Source organism: Danio rerio, chromosome 21, assembly GCF_052040795.2.
Source record: "Danio rerio strain M-AB ecotype USA chromosome 21, GRCz13ab, whole genome shotgun sequence".
In the NCBI taxonomy this organism is placed as follows: Eukaryota; Metazoa; Chordata; class Actinopteri; order Cypriniformes; family Danionidae; genus Danio; species Danio rerio.
The window spans coordinates 17,108,242-17,123,459 of record NC_141041.1 but is presented as its reverse complement, the minus strand read 5'-3'; the positions used below and the strand labels follow the sequence as shown (position 1 = coordinate 17,123,459).

At 34.4% G+C, this 15,218-nt stretch overlaps 1 protein-coding gene across 9 annotated transcripts; it reads right to left on the bottom strand.

Annotated features, from left to right (window-relative positions):
* Positions 1-347: 347 nt before the first annotated feature.
* gcnt4b.1 (glucosaminyl (N-acetyl) transferase 4b, tandem duplicate 1) lies at positions 348-14,734 on the bottom strand. 9 transcript variants are annotated; one of them, NM_001442545.1, is given in 4 exon segments: positions 348-484; positions 487-1,760; positions 1,960-2,160; positions 3,518-3,796. In NM_001442545.1, coding segments are annotated over 2 exon segments (1,278 nt in total). In that variant the 5' UTR covers position 1,760; positions 1,960-2,160; positions 3,518-3,796; the 3' UTR covers positions 348-479.
* Between the last annotated feature and the right edge of the window lie 484 nt (positions 14,735-15,218).

Below are 15,218 nucleotides of genomic sequence, written 5' to 3'. Positions count from 1 at the left end.
AAGTTGAGTCATTTTATTTTTTACAGTGTAGCAGGATATTAACTTTCATGTAAAACGCCTCTCTGTTTTTTTTTCACAATATGCAAATGATCTACTTGGAATTTTATGTTTGCGGTAAACAAATTAGGCAACAGAAAATATCTACTTTTTTATGTACATGATATACTACATACTATGTTTGTAGTATCACATACTACTGTTAGTTGCATTCATGTGGCAACAAACAAAGTTATTTCTTATAAGGCCATTCCTAAATAAGTTCTGCTGGTTTTGCTTCAGATCATGTTGTGCTTTTTATAAAGTAATTCAATTTAAATAAATTTGTATTATTTTATTTTATTATTTTTATGGGTTGCACCAGATCATGACACTAGATCAAAAAATAACTGCTTTATTCTTTTGTACTCAGCAGGGGGCGACAAGGAATCATTTATACAACCAGTCCATCACCAGGATGAGAAAAGTTCGTTTATACTTTTTTATGAAAACTTCGCCGTTTTTCAGCAAGCTTTTCCTCTAAACATTCAATAAGAACAGGGTCCACTTTTGGATCCACTTTATTAGCAAACCAGTGACCGTAGTTTAAGAGCCATCTGAGCTCAGCAGCACCATAAATACATATTTTTCGCACATGGACTCCAGTGCATCGTGGGTAAAGTCTTCCTTCAAAAGCAGACCACTTTACCAGACGAGTTTTACTGATCAGTTCTGAGATGTCCGCCTCAGATCTCGGCACCTCACCAGGCACTCCAGGCACTCGAACCAGAGTCGCCCAGAAATGTTCATCAGGTGAGAATGTATCCTCAGACCAGGCCAAGAAATTCCTGGCTAAGTAACTCCAGTGAACAAAATACACAAATTCCCTTGAGAGAGTGAAGTAAGCGCTGCCTACAAACATCTCTATGTCATAAGGGGGTGGACGTTTCTTATCTGAAGTAGATACAGGTGTGTTGTAGAACTCAAATTTTTTATTTTTCAGCAGATGATGAACACTCCAGCGCCTGTTCTTTGCTCCAGGCCACTTGCTTTCCACCATGTTTCTGCCTTTAAGACCCTTCAGATCTGACACCAGCTCAGCGTTTGTCCGCAGTGGGAAATCTTGACCGCACAGGTTGATGACGTACTTCCACTTGACCTCAGAATCGAGGAGGTCTGACAGACAATTCAGATCCGCCCTGAGTCGTGAGATTCCTGCATACTGAACTCTCTCCAATTTTGAGGCAATGAAGACGTTTGGGATGCAATACGCCAGACCTTTCATTGCTGACATAAAGTCAGTGGAAGACTTTCGATCATAATGTATGCAGTAGATGTTATGCGGCACATAAACGGCCCTCAGGAGTCTTTCCACAAGAGCAGCATTTCTATGAACAACTAAAGAATAAGCAAGAGGAAATTCCCGCTCAGACTCAGTGACCTGAATGGCATCATATCCCAATGAGGAGACAAACTGATCACAATCAGAAGTGGCATTCACAATAGTTTCATCAGTTGGTTCTACGTAGCTGTTTTGCTTGCGGATGACTAAGGTTTTGGCCACTTCCACTGGTTCCATTTCATAAATTCTAGTGCAGTTGATGCCATATTTTGCTGTCAACCGTGGCATCTCAGATATTTCTTTTTTAGCTCTTTTTCCTCCATTTTGAACCCCCTTTACTTTTAAAAAACTGATAGTGAAACAATAAATCAGCAATGCCAGTGTAAAACCAACAAAAAATATGACTTTTTTACATTTGAGGTGAAGCCACGATGTTTTCATCCTGTAGGGAGACATAAAAGCTCATGTTACAAATCATGCAAATGTTCTCAACATACAATGAAATAATATTTTACACAACACTAAAAAATACAGGTTGCCTTTTTAAGCTGAATCAAATAAACCTTATGAGTTCACTAGACTTGTATTATTTTATGTTAAACTGACTTAAAACAGTGCAGTAGGTAGTGCTGTTGCCTCACAGCAAGAAGGTCGCTGGGTTGCTGGTTCGATCCTCAGTTCAGTTGGTGTTTCTGTGTGGAGTTTGTATGTTCTCCCTGCGTTTGCGTGGGTTTCCGCTGGGTGCTCTGGTTTCCCCCACAATTGTCCATAGTGTATGAGTGTGTGTGAATGAGTGTTTGTGGATGTTTCCCAGAGATGGATTGCGGCTGGAAGGGCATCTCCTGTGTAAAAACATGCTGGATAAGTTGGCGGTTCATTCCGCTGTGGTGACCCCGGATTAATAAAGGGACTAAGCCGACAAGAAAACCAATGAATGAATGACTTAGAACAGCTTGCATAACTTATACAATTAAGCTAGAACATGATTAACTTAGTTAAGTAAGTTACAATGACCTAAAAACACATTCTGTCATGAATAATTAATCTTTTCTTTTTTTTTTTTACAGTAAGGGAGTTGAAATTCAAACGTGCTGAAAATTGCACTGACACAATTTAATTTTTCTATGTTAAGCTGCTTTGACACAATCTACATTGTAAAAGCACTATAGAAATAAACAGGCTTGACTTTTTTTTGATCACCAGCCACTGTGGCTAGTAGTTTTCCACACTGTAAAACTCCAAAAGTTAAGGTAACTCAAACCATTTGAGGAAACCGATTGCTATCTATTTAAGTTCAAAAACTAATCCTAATGAGTACTGTAAACTTAATCCGTTTGAGTAAACAAAGAATTGTGAGCATCGTAAAACCCCATAAATGAAGAGAACTTAAACCAACTGAGTACTGCAAAACCCAATAAGTTAAGGCAACTCAAACTTTGAGAAAACCGATTGCAACAAACGGTTTCAGTTATAAAACTAATCTATATGTATACTGTAAACTATAAGTTTAAGTAATGAGGTATTCAATTAACTTATTACCTTCAACACTTGAGTTCAAAACTATTTTCAAATAAGAATGAACTTTCAGTCAGTTCTGAGTTAACTACACTAATTTCATTTGATAAAGTTGACCGTTGGGTTTTACAGTGCAACAGTACTTGCCATTTTCACTAGCCACAATTTTGTTGTTGTACAAATCTGTTTTATATACCTACATTTGACTTTGGTGTGCTAAAATTACTTGATTTAGACTTTATGTACACATGCCTTGATCCTTATTCATTTCACTTTTTTTGAGTATGAACTTGCTTAATGTGCATACGCAAATGGGCTGTGGTTTCATAGTGTCGCATTGCAATTTGTTTTTATTTCACAGGACTTTTCATGGCTCAACACTAAGGATTTACCAAATTTATCTCTGACCACACTAAAAATAAATAAATAATTATTACTTAGCCATAAATGTTAAATACATGTCAAAACATGCAAAATATAGCTGTACACATGCTCTTTTTATACAACAAAACCTATCTTAAAAACAATTACATTTAAAAAAGAATTATTGCCATGTATCTAAACCTATAATCTGTCCAGGCTAAAGGTCTCTCAGATCACCAGTTAAATATAGGCCTACATACATGGGGAGTTAATCTATTAAAGCATGTTGTATTAACAAAAGTCAGCAGGTGAAAAACCTACCGTGTGTGTGATAATGGAAGGTTGATCACGCGCACACAGGTAACGTTAGGCCCATAATCTGTTCTATTCAAAGAATAATTCAAATAAAACCGGCAACCACTGCTGCTTACAAAAAGCAGACACATTTTAAAAACATCCGGAGCCTTTGGAAGCTGCAGGATTGTGGGTGCACTGCACGAGCATCACTTTTTGTCCAGTCTATTTCAAAAAAGAACCGATCGCAGAAGTTGCGTTTCCTCTAGGCACAGTTGCTTTGCGCCAGGAAACGGGAGCGCGCATGCTTTTTGAACAGTCGCGCGCATTACATCAGCTGTGCTCGCAAGTGATCATCCTCTCATTCGGTATTCACCTCCTTTCTTTTGCTCGCGCCAGTCGCGCGAACGCTATTTTTTGTCGGTCATGATGTTTCTTGATTCTAAGATTACATTTGCACGCATATTGGGCCATCTTTATTGTCGAACCCTGCTTTTAAGATAATTATAAATGAAAAATTATGCAGCCAAAGTGACTAGTGATAGTTGTTTAAGTCACCACAGCTGAAATCTGCTGGGTGTTAATGTAAAACCCTGAAAATAAAGATGAATGAAAGAGTTGTATGTATGCTCTTAATAAACATCTTCTTAAAAATGTTTGAACTAATATATTTTTGTAAATACTTAATGTACAGCAGCTACTTATTCAAAAAAAATATGTTTGTTTGCTTGATATAGTACAAAAAAATTGACAACAATGTTACAATCTGACAAAATGTAACAAAAATGTAGCTACACAAAATAAAACATTAAAGGGATAATACACCAAAAACTGAAAGATCTGTCATAATTGGTATTCAATGTATTTTTTAGAAGTCACAGAATTCAATAGAGTGTAATCTATAATCAAGCTTTAGCTGTTATACAGCTTTAAATGTGGGTGGGTTGAGAAAGTGCACCTTACATGTAATACAGTCCCTGCTTCTTGAAGCTAAATTGTAGTTTCCTACACAGCTTTCTCAACCTTTCTCCACAGCATATATCAACAAATAAATTAATACTGGTAAAATTTATTATAGTTATCAATACAGTTAGAGTTTTTTTCCCACCACTGTCCTGCTCGGATTGGGACTTGTGGAGCTGCGCTTCAGTGGATTTCCTCTAGTGTTTGAACTTTCTGCAATGAAATTTAAACTTCACTGTACTTAACTAAACTGAACTTCAACTCTGAAATCTGGGCTTTACTAGAACTATGTTAAGCTGCTTTGACACAATCTATATTGTAAAAAGCGCTATATAAATAAACATGAATTTGAAAACATGCACAGCCTCACTTGACCATTTTCTGTGGAATTTCTGTATTCTCAATGGCTTCCTTTAACTTAAACACATGCCATCTAAAATATATATATATCTGCCAGCCCAATTAAAAACTTTTACACCCATAGTTCTGTAAAACATTTTTAAGCCAATTTTTGGCAGTCAAAGAATCACTGATATATGATATAATATATACTGATATAATATATACTGATATGAAACAAATATAAAATACATTGCATTATTATTACATTTAATTATAAATATATATATATATATATATATATATATATATATATATATATATATATATATATATATATATATATATATATATATATATATATATATATATATTGTTAAATGAACATATATGATAGCATATCTAAAATTAGAGCTAATATATTTGAACAATATATACAGTGCTCAGCATAAGTACACCCCTCACAAATCTATCTTTTAAAATTATATTTTCTGTAAGCTTTACAATATTATATTTGTGCATATACATTAGATTAGCCAGTACTAAAAGCCAAATCTGGAGCTAATCTAACAAAATAACTTACAATACCTGTCCAAAAGCTAGTACACCCTAATGTATTTCATAGAAAAATATAAAATACAAATAAAAAAAAACAGAAAAAAATCAAGAGAAGCAAAAAAATTGAAAAAATTTGATTGAAATTTTGTAGGATGTAATTTTGTTTCAATATTTAGCTTGAATTGAAATCTGTTATCTGTCAATTTCTAAAGATGTTTGATAGCTAATAATTTAATTTAATACATATATTTGTATAATAAATCTTTTTTTTTTTAAATACACCAAAATACATTGCCTATATTCACTGAGAAATGGCTACAAATATTCATTTTCAAAGTGGAGTGTCGAGTGTGCTCAATTACAATGAGCACTGTACATATTCTAATGCTTGGGAGGATAAAACACCTTAAATAGCATAGATACTTACCTTTCCCTCTATTTCTTCTTGTGCAGATATGCATCAATAATAGTTTAGTGTAATATTGCCTCCAAAGCTGATGCAAAATTTAATCCATGCCATCCGATTGAGTTAGAGTAAAATGCTAATTTATCAAAACAAAAATTGACTAATAATCAATAAAAAGGAAACCACCCCTTGAAAATCTAAAATTAAAATGTAATATGATGATCCTTATGATGTAGTGATATCACAAGTACCATAAATTCAGTCAATTGCATTTCAATGAATAAGACTAAAGATTAACGTGTAAAATGAACTAAATTTAATCTAATTTAACAGAGATAACAGCAGCTAAACTAAAGGAAGAGTTAAAATTAACTTTCTGAGGCAGTTAAGAGAAGGGACGTTTTAAAAACAAATGTGTGAGTACAGCAGCTATCTTTTTTATTTATTTGGTTTCAGACTGTGATCATAGCATATGAAATCATTTACATATTGTGAAGCTTACACATTAAACCTGCAGAGAAACAACATGCACATTGTATCTAGAAATGGAAAATATCAAATTTTTTGCATATGTCCCAGTGACATCTAAAGAGTTTAGATGCAAAAACATCTAAATGCCATCTGAAAATTTCCTCTAAAATTAGCATTTTTATCCAGCTCTTGTATGTTCAGTAATGACACTTTTGTAGCAAAGAGTAAGTATTTTCCCTAGTTTTTAAAGTGAAATATCTCAACATAAAAAAGGAGGCTGCGACAAATGTTAGTTTTAGGGAAGTTTCAGCATTTAGGGTTTTTTTTTTATCTGAACTCCGAACTCTTCACCTCTAATAACATAGACAGTATAAAGTTTAGCTGGACATTTGGTTAATGCAAACATCAAATATGAATTAATGGATCAGAATTAAAAAGCCATGTTAATAACATTAATATTGGAAATTAATCATTTTACAAAATCAGTGCATCAATTTACAGTAAATGTAACAAAAAACATCCCACTTGATCATCTTTTCAGCAAACCTATATCCTTAACATATTTTGTCCTGTTTCAAATTAAAGTTTTTTTAGATGGTTATTATATTTTCATATCATATCACTACTTACCAGACTGTAATCTCCTCTTTATGGAAATATAGGCAAAAGTGAATGGACATTCATCAAATGATCTCACTCAGTGCGTCCAACAGTCTAGCCTCAGGTACATCTTTTCCAAATAAACTCTAATTCTTCATAGCAACATTCTCTGTACCTGTTTTACAGGATGCCCTTTTTTTCAACTGTACTTCCTGCTGCTCCACCCAACATCTCTTACTCGGCTAAAATGTAAAAATTTTGGATCAATCACAATTTTACAAGTAAAATGTTGTAATTACTATATTAGAAAACAATTAACTGCCACATGTAATTGTGACATGGTTGTGGGTTTAATGGCCAGGGATCAAATTATGTGAAAAAAGATATATCTCACTTCTGTTGATAATTCTATCAATGATTTCTGTCATAATGCACTATATAAAAGATAAACCATTCAGTTTTTTAATTTGGTAATTAAAATCTGGTTTTGTGTTAGTTTCATGTCAACATTTGGAGTGAATCAAAAAAGTTTTGCAAGTATAAAAACTTAAAAATGACATGAGTGTTCTGAATAAAGTTGTCAATAAAACAGTTTGTACATTGTTTACCTCAGAAAAATGTTTTCCATATGAAAACATTTTTTTTTATTTGTAATGTGCATTGCTAAGCCTTTCATTAAGACAACTTTAAATATGATTTGCTCATTATTGAAATCTCATTTCCAGATTTTGAAACAGCTGCATCTTGGCTAAATACTGTTCTGTCCTAACAATGTGTACATTAATGGAAAGCTTATTGTTTCAGCTCTTAAAAAATGGTTTATTATATACATGATGTACTATAAAATCAAAGCTGTTTAAAGTACTTATTTGCAGAATTTGAAGAAACATTTGTTATTTAGTGACACAGGATGGCTTTAAAATGTCCCAAGACCAGTTACCTCCAACAGTATTTCTGACTATTAAACTTTGTCTACAGTTTTCCCTTATAGACATTGAGGAAAACTGATGATACAAATAATATGCAGAAAAAAACTCTGTTATGTGGATGTTTTTTTCTTTAGAGAAGAATTTACCATATTGTAATTCAAAGGCAGTGTGATACTGGGTAAATAGGCTATACATTGTAGCATTCCTATAGAATATATATTTTATCATCAATTTAAAAAACAAACATTTTATACACACAGTATACACTCACCGGCCACTTTATTAGATACACCTTACTAGTACCTTATTGGACTCTCTTTTGCCTTCAGAACTGTCTTGATCCTTTGTGGCATAGATTAAACAAGGTACTGGAAATATTGCTCTGAGAGTTTGGTTTATATTGGCATGATAGCATCACACAGTTACAGCAGATTTGTCGGCTGCACATCCATGATGCGAATCTCCTATTGCAACACATCCCAAAGGTGGCCATTTGAGTACAGTGAACTCATTGTCATGTTCAAGAAACCAGTCGGAGATGATGCATACATTATGACATGGTGAGTTATCCTGCTGGAAGTAGCCATCAGAAGATGGGTACATTTGTAAGTCGCTTTGGATAAAAGCGTCTGCTAAATGACTAAATGTAAATGAACACTGTGGTCATTAAGGGATGGACATGGTCAGCAACAATACTCAGGTAAGCTGTGGCATTGACACAATGCTCAATTGGTACTAATTGGCCCAAAGTGTGCCAAGTAAAATATCCCTCACACCATTACACCACCAGCCTGATCCACTGATACAAGGCAGGATGGATCCATGCTTTCATGTCGCAGAAATTGCAGCAGAACTGAGACCAGGCAATCTCAGACCAGGCAATGTTTTTCCAATTTTTTATTGTCCAATTTTGGTGAGCCTGTGTGAACTATAGCCTCAGTTTCATGTTCCTAGCTGAGAGAAGTGGCATCCAATGTGGTCTTCTGCTGCTGTAACACCTCTGCCTGAAGGTTTGATATGTTGTGCATTCAGAGGTGCTCTTTTTCAAACTTGGTTGAAACGAGTGGTTTGATGAATTACTGCTACCTTTCTATAAGCTTGAACCAATCTGGCCATTCTCCTCTGACCTCTGGCATCAACAAGGCATTTTGTGCCCACATAACTGCCACTCACTGGACATTTTCTCTTTTTTTGTGTTCTCTGAAAACCCTAGAGATAGTTGTGCTTGAAAATCCCACAGGATTTGGGTCAGGAGTGGATCAGGAGATTCTTAAATAATCTGACCAGCCCGTCTGGAACCAACAACCATCCCAGTTCAAAGTCACTTAAATTGCCTTTCTTCCCCATTCTGATGCTCTGTTTGAACTGCAGCAGACCGTCTTGACCATGTCTACATGGCTAAATGCATTGAGTTGCTGCCATGTGATTGGCTGATTAGAAATTAGCGTTAACGAGCAGATGGACAGGTGTACCTAATCAAGTGGCCGGCGAGTATATAAACCTCCTGTTACATTTTTATTCTTTTATATTTTTACCCCAATTTCTATTTAACAGAGAAGAATTTTTTAACACATTTCTGAACATAATATTTTAATAAACTAATTTCTATTAACTGATTACCATGCTGATAATCTTTGCCAAAGATATGTTTAAAGACACTAGTATTCAGCTTAAAGTGCAATTTTAAGGCAGAACTTTTGTTTGGTTCTGCAAAAAACTAAATTTTAGTTCTACAAGAGGTTTGCAGGCATTTTCAGAATCTCAGGGCTCAATAGTAAGAGAAGCTCTCATACAGCTTTTTAGACAAGACTCTTAATGAAACATAAATAAACATTTGTCATCATTGTTATTGGGTTTTGTGCACCAAACTGGATGGTCTTTCTGATTAAATAACAGCCACTATTGCATTTGATGATCATGACCCTGCAATGGATAGTGCACATTAAAAAAGATGGAACACAACTACAGTTGAAGTCAGAATTATTAGCCCCCCTGTATACCCCCCCCCCCCCCCAATTTCAGATTTTTTTTCAACACATTTCTAAACATAACTGTTTTGATAACTCATCTCTAATAACTGATTTCTTTTATCTTTGCCATGATGACAGCACATAATATTTAACTAGATATTTTTCAAGACACTAGTATTCAGCTTAAAGTGAAATTTAAAGGATTAACTCTGTTAATTAGGCAAGTTATAGTAATTAAGCACATCATTGTATAATGATGGTTTGTTCTGTAGACAATTTAGGGAAAAAAACTGCTTAAGGGGGCTAATAATATTAAGTTTATAAAAGGTTTTTAAAAATAAAAACTGCTTTTAATCTAGCCTGAATTTTAAAAAAAGATTTCCCCAGAAGAAAAACAAGTATTATAGGAATACTGTGACAAAAATGTTGGTCTAATAAACATCATTTGGGAAATAATTGAAAAAGAAAAAAATATTCACAGGAGGGCTAATAAACAGGAATAAAATAGACAAGTTTAAAAAAATAAAAACAAATAATAGAAAATATTAAAAACAGATAAAAACAGAGTAAAATGTGTTAAAACAGGTTATAAAAAATGAAAAAGCAAAGAACGACATAATAATGCGATCTGTCTGATATAGCACAGTGCTCATTCAGTAAAAGCACAGCTAAACAGATGTGTTTTCAGTCTTGATGTGAATGTGCCAAATGTTGGAGCACATCTGATCATTTCTGGAAGCTGATTCCAGCAGCGAGGAGCATATAAGCTGAAAGCTGATTCATCCTGCTTTGACTGAACTCTTGAAATATCTAATTTACTTGATCCTAATAATCTGCGTGATCTGTTAGGTTTGTATTCAGCGAGCATATCTGTAATGTATTGAGCTTCTAGGCCAGTTAGTGATTTATAGACAAGTAATAAAACTTTAAAATCTATTCTGAATGTAACTGGGAGCCAGTGTAAAGACATGAGGACAGGTGTGATGTGCTCTGATTCTGGTCAAAACCCTGGCTGCAGCTTTCTAGATGAGCTGCAACTGTCTCACTGTCTTTTTGGGAAGGCCGGTAAGGAGTCAGTTACAGTAATCCACCCTGCTGGTGGTAAAAGTATGAACAAGTTTCTCTAAGTCCTCGATGAAAACAAAGCATCTAATTCTTGCAATGTTTTTGAGATGATAGTATGCTGATTTAGTTACTGCTTTGACATGACCACTGAAACTAAGACTTGACTCCAGAGTAACAGGATTCTTGACCTTATTTTTTCTTGTTTGACCTTTAGAGCCAAAATACGCATTCACCTTGAGAACCTCATCTCCTTTCCCAAATGCAATGACTTCAGTTTTTTAGAAAAACAAACAAAAAGCACTCAGTAGTAACTCATATTTGGTCGGTGCTCTTTGGGTAAGGGATTCATCAAAACAACAACAGGAATCAGTCCAAGGCACTCGAAAAATGTGTGTTAATTATTTCAAAAATTCTTAAAATGAATTACTATCATAATGAATTATTGATGATAGTTGACTTTGCTTGTTAAATCTTTTGAGTGTTGTTGAGATATTTAAATGAGTCATGTGCCCGTAGTACTCAAAAGAGACTCTAGGCGCATCTGATCACTGTAACCCTGATGAAGACAGATCATTGCCGAAACGCGTAGGTTTTTTAAGATTTAGCCAAGTGAATGAAGGCTTTTTAAATTTTCCACATATTTCGAGTGCCTTGGACTGATTCCTGTTGTTGACTTCAGTTTTCTCTTTGTTTAACTGAAGAAAGTTTTGGAGGATCCAACTGTTAATTTCATCAGTGCATTGGCAGAGTGTGTTAATGGGCCTTTAGTCATTAAGCGATAAGGCTAAGTAGATCTGAGTGTCAACATCAGCAGAGTGGTGGTACTCATCAGCATAGCTGTACTCAAGACTAATTATGTGATACTGCAGGGCACAAATACATAAATTCGTTTTGTTGAAATAAAGATTTATAGATCAATGGAAAAAATAGAATAAATAAACTTTCCCTTTATGTACAGTTTGTTAGAATAGGATAATATTTGGCTGAAATACAACTATTTAAAAAACTTGAATACTGTATCTGAGAAATGGTCTTTTTTATGGTCTAATTACTAACATTACTCATAAAAATGAGTTTTAATATTTACAAAAAGAAAATGTACAAAATATCTTCATGGAACATGATCTTTACAATTGTAATAGTCTTTGGCATAAAAATAAAATCAAGAAATTTGACCCATACAATGTATCTTTGACTATCTCCAAAAGTATACCTGCCGTTCAACATAAGACTGGTTTTGTGTTACTGGGACATATATTTGGTCTATCCGGTTCTCAGTAAATGACACACACACTGGTCATGCTGATGCCAAAGATATGTTGACTTAGACAATAACCACTAGCTCTTATAACAACTGTTCTTCGAAAGGAATTCAAAACAGTTCTCCTATGGCAGATTTTTTTAGCTTCCTTAACCTTTTTACAAACTCAATATTCATACATATAGCCATACACGTTTGATGTTATTTGGCCACATAATATTTTTACACAAGATGATTTCCAAGCTTCATTATCACTATAAGTTTTTAATTTTAAGTAAATAGAAACATCAAATTTTGAGTTTGTTGTATTCATGCAAGATACTTTCTCCTAACTTAAAATACCCAAGTTACCCAGCTCATACATTTTAATTATAATTAATTAAAATGTATTTAATTTCTCCCAACCTTTAATACTTAGTTACCCAGCTCATACATTTTGTAGTGGCAAAACTTTTCGTGCAAATCCTTATGTACCACCTTTTGCAGCTTCTATTTCTACAACCAGTATGTGCAAAAACGTGAGTAAGGCCGAATCTTCTTTTAAAAAAGGTTTACAGAAACACAAAAAGTTACAGTAGACTCGATCAGCTCAGTCAAAAACTGTGTTGCTTCCAACATCCATAACTGCAATCTGACTTAAACGTATGAAGTAATGACCTCATGACATATTGCTGTCGGAAGCAGCAATATATTTATTTAATTTATACAAAATAAATTTTAAACGTTTTTAAATTAAATTGTAAATGTTTTTAAATTGTATCAATTATTAAATTATGCATTTTAGATAATACAATCACAATAAATTCTTATTATATTTAAATATCATTTTTTATCTTTTAACTAAATTATTATCACAAATAAATTATGCATGACTGGCTTTTACACATTTTGATTGAATTTTAAAAAACTCCATCTTGAGTTTCAAGGCAGCACAGTAGCGCAGTGGGTAGCACAATCACCTCACAGCAAGAAGGTCGCTGGTTCGAGCCTTAGCTGGGTCAGTTGGCATTTCTGTGTGGAGTTTGCATGATCTCCACGTGTTCGCGTGGGTTTCCTCCGGGTGCCCTGGTTTCTCCCAAAGGCCAAAGACATGTGGTACAGGTGAATTGGGTAAGATAAATTGTCCTTTGTGTGTGTGTGAATGTGTGCATGGTTGTTTCCCAGTGAAGGGTTGAAGCTGGAAGTGCATCTGCTGCATAAAACATATGCTAGATAAGTTGGTCGTTCATTCCGCTGTGGCGACCCCAGATTAATAAAGGGACTAAGCCGGAAAAAAAAAATGAATGAATGAATAATAAGAAGTACAAAACTTAGTCTTGAGGCATTCGTATTAATAAAATAAAATAAAATAAAATAAAAAGAATAAGTGCATATTCTATGAAATGACTTCTGTTTAAACTACACTCGGAACAAAACATCTAAAATCTGTCAGGTAGACCCTACTAATTCAGCAAAAATCCGCAGATTTTTACCAAAATTCTTCGCAGAAATAGCAAAAAATGTCTGCAGATTCTGTCTGGCCCTGGTTATTTATGCTATTGGAATTTTCATTCCAAAATGGCCGCAGCGTGACACTAGCGGCATCTAGTGACTGTTTTACAAATAGCAACAGAGTGTCGCCTCTTAGTGATTTTATGCTCTTTGGCATAGGTGAACCTAGATGACGTCAGATGCAAAATTACTGGGCTGAAGATTTTAAGTTAATGAAACTTTAAAAAGACATTTTGTCTAAATTAATCCATAAAAATTGTTCCATTTACTTGAAAGATTTATTTTTACAAACCCAATAACAAGAAACGGTTTTAAATACCCATCAAGGTTAATTAATATAAACTAATTGTAATGATTTAAGTTAATGGAACTCAGTTCATTAATTAGTTACAGCCATAGGGTTTACAGGTGTAGCCCAAAATACTACGTTTGCTATGTTGTGTCTATACATAGAACATTAATATCTTATTAATTAATGCATAATGATCATCCAATTCAAGAAGTTCTATTGAACTTTTCATGCATTTTTCTTCATTACATTATACTTATTAATACTGTTTTATTTAATACTTGAAATTAATTGATATTTCATAAATTATATGTGATCTTTTTTTGTCATCTTATACTATTTTAGCTTAAAGAAATTAGGTTTATTTTTCTAAATAATGAATGTGTATATGTATATTTGCTGACAGCAGAGGGCAGCAAATAGTAACCTAAAAAAACGAGGCGTCTATCTGCAATCATCTATTTGGTGTGAATCCTCATTCACATAATAGTTTTTGACTGCTGAAAAATTTGCTAAACGTGCACACACCGTTCAATGTATTATTTTGTGCTGCTTTCTATTCGTAAAATGTAAAAAAAAAAAAAAAAGAAAAAGTAATGTAATCAAGCGATTTCACACAAAATATTTCGCGTTACAAAGGGTTTTGTATTCGTTTGTGATTGTGCCACTAGACACATGTGTAGAAAAGAATATTCTTTTCTACACACTAATGTGTCTACCTCTGTTCCTTTGTGCCATCTTTTTAGTGGTAACAGCCAAGTGCCTTGTTATTATATTAAGTTTCAAAATAGACCTTGCTGACAAATGCTGTACTAACCTACAACAACGGCGTCACGGTGGCACAGTGGGTATCACGATCGCCTCACAGAAAGAATGTTGCTGGTTCGAGCTTTGGCTGGGTCAGTTGGCATTTCTGTTGTTCTCCCCGTGTTTGCGTGGGTTTCCTCCAGGTGGAAAAATTGTCGAGTAAATGAGTGTGTTTAGAAGTTTCCCAGTGATGGGTTGCAACAAGAGTAAAACATATGCTGGATAATTTGGTGGTTCAGTCCGCTGTGGCTACCCCAGATTAATAGAAGGACTAAGCCAAAAAGAAAATGAAAGAATGAATGAACCTATAATAAATCCTCATGTGTTTAACCTGTATTAATTAATACTTAGTTTTAGCTGGGTCAACCAGGCTGGTTTTAGAGGGGTTTTGGCCACTTCCAGGCTGGTTTCCAGCCGTTGCCTCGTCTTAGCTGGTCAGGCAGAAAGATGACTATCTAAAACCAGCTATATGTCCAGCTTAAACCAGGCTGGTCAAGCTGGTTTTAGCTGGTCATTTTCCAGCCTGACCAGATAAGACCAGGCTGGAAATGGCTGGAAACCAGCCTGGAAGTGGCCAAA